The sequence below is a fragment of the Bactrocera latifrons genome, unplaced genomic scaffold (genome assembly GCF_001853355.1).
Source record: "Bactrocera latifrons isolate USDA-ARS-PBARC rearing strain unplaced genomic scaffold, ASM185335v1 scaffold_553, whole genome shotgun sequence".
Classification (NCBI taxonomy): Eukaryota; Metazoa; Arthropoda; class Insecta; order Diptera; family Tephritidae; genus Bactrocera; species Bactrocera latifrons.
This window is the reverse complement of record NW_017537216.1, coordinates 16002-18377: the sequence shown is the minus strand read 5'-3', so window position 1 is coordinate 18377 and position 2376 is coordinate 16002. Positions and strand designations below refer to the sequence as shown.

Genomic DNA, 2376 nt, shown 5'->3' with positions numbered 1-2376 from the left:
ACCTTTGCAACGCCGAGTTCGCTAAGTGATTTTTAAATTAATAAATTTAGGGGAAATATTACAAAATAAAATTGAAATGTGAACTTATTTCAATGTTTAGAGTGTATATTTAAATATACACAGTGAAAAACGTGAATAAATTTAGTGAAAGATACAGAAATACCATGTGCTATTAGTGCGAATTTTTGAACTTTTAATCGTGAATATTTTAAAAATATAAGTTATTTTTATATTATTTTTGGATATTCTTCCTCTGGAGAAGCTCCCCTATCCGCACATACCCCATTTACACTGAAATTCGGTTTTTAACCGGAAGACATATGTATATACTATATATATACATTTTCTTGTTCTAGAGGACCTGTGCATACCCATTTTAACACCGAAATCGGGGTATGATATTCTAAAATTTACGTTCAGTAGAACTATATGTATCTATTATCAAACCCAAATCAGGGATGCTTCTAAATTCAGCCCGAACCCAATTACAAGCACGCACAGCAATTAATAACAAAAGTGATGTCGAAATACATTATAGAGAACTTTTATTTTGGGCGACAAAAGTGCTCGTGTGAGAACGGATGCTATGCATGTTATCGAATGTTTGTATTACCACGATATGTGAATTTTTATAGTTTGTTCTTTTTACTGTTTTTAGATGTAATTTTTGGTGAATTTTTATTAAGATCTGTATCTAGTCCTATTTGTAGCAGTTGCACTTAGTGTTTAGAACAAATTATTGAGTGGAAGATAATTTTACCCAACGAGAGACGTTTAAGTAGTTTATACTATAAAATTTCATTTAGAAAAATGCGTTTAACCACCAAACTATGCGCCCAACATCTGGGATGGACTTTTAAGAAACATTGGTTAGTTCAACGGAAAAGAATACCAGGTGACACAGGAGCTGTGGAAGAAGTGATGAAGAATGGTATTACTTTACAAAGTGTTACTGACTTAACGAAATCTGAGGCGCATAACAAGCGAGAAAGGTAGTAATTTATGTAGAAAGTAATTTTATTCTAATAAAGTATGACTTTAATGACAGAAAATATATTGGCGAGGAGGTTATTGATCTCAATTGGAACACAAAGCCGAGCTACTTATTTGGTGACAATAACATATTACTTAAGGGTATTCAGCAAGCTGTAGTGCTTACAAATACCATTGAAGAACAAAGTTTGCCGGGTTGTATACAGGATTCTTTAGAAAGAGTTCAAATAACTGGATTGTGCGAGCGCAATATAAAAGAAGCAATTATGGCATCAAATATATTTTTAGCAGATCAAGAAAAGTTGCCCAAAACAAGGGACAATTTCCGTATTGGATATAATTACCGCCGAGAGTATGGTATACCAAAAGAAAGAAAAATGTGGGTTATAATATTTCACATAGGTATATTTTATCGTTATATTTTTACAGTTCGATATTGTTAAATAAATTGATAACCGAATGCGAGAAGATTGCGGGTCGCAACATGAATTCCCAACGGCGCATAATTGACCAGGTCAATTTTAATTTTACTTTGCCTAGAAATGAAGAAATGTTACTCTTTCGGGTGAAAGCAGAGAAGTTCATTACATCAAGTCGAGCCTTGGCACCCATTAAAGGAATATTCGATTCAGAATTACCAAATATATATCCCCTAAAAAGCACAATATCAATGCCAAAAGAGCATTTATACTCAAATAAAACAATTAGTCGTAAGAATTTTTAATTTTTTAATTAATTTACATAAATTTTAGGGTTTATCGTTTCAGCTTTTAGTCGCGAGATAAATTTTCATCCTCATACAATATTCATATATTTTGATAATGACAAAGTTGGAAACCTTCATGACGTCCCCGTAAACTTATCTCAATTTCAAAGTCGCAACATGCTTAAAGCATTTGCAGTAGCTGCAGCACGCGCTAAACAACATTATGGTGTAATTTATACATACATATATACGTATTCCAAATCCTATTATATATATGTATTTCTTTTTGTTTTTATTAGAATTCTGGCGTCGAAAAATTGACTAGGCCCATAGTTGTGCAAAGTATACAGACTGATGGCCGCACATTTCACTTTGGCGTATTTCAACTAAATGATTTGCGTATCGATGACTTAAGAGGAGCTAAGAATTATTGGTGTCACTCATGTAATCTTGATCTTTTTGAAAAATTCGAATACGCTTCTGGAAGGCCCAAATTAATAGGATTTAATAAGGATGTTTTGCGATATTTGTACGCATTTTATATAAATTCTTAACCTTAGTGATTCTAAACACTTTTGATTAAATAAAAACATAAATCGGTAACAGACAGATTGAACTTTTTTTTTTTATTTTATTTTATAAAAGCTTACATAATAATACAATTATTATACAAACTT

General features: G+C 31.8%; 1 protein-coding gene across 1 annotated transcript; it reads left to right on the top strand.

Moving 5' to 3' along the window:
* Window positions 1-599: 599 nt before the first annotated feature.
* On the top strand, window positions 600-2310 carry LOC108974463 (39S ribosomal protein L37, mitochondrial). The gene is made up of 5 exons (XM_018942318.1): window positions 600-992; window positions 1049-1372; window positions 1423-1703; window positions 1761-1927; window positions 1999-2310. Exons 1-5 carry the CDS (start codon window positions 811-813, stop codon window positions 2251-2253), a joined length of 1209 nt encoding a protein of 402 aa, XP_018797863.1. The 5' UTR covers window positions 600-810; the 3' UTR covers window positions 2254-2310.
* Window positions 2311-2376: the final 66 nt, after the last annotated feature.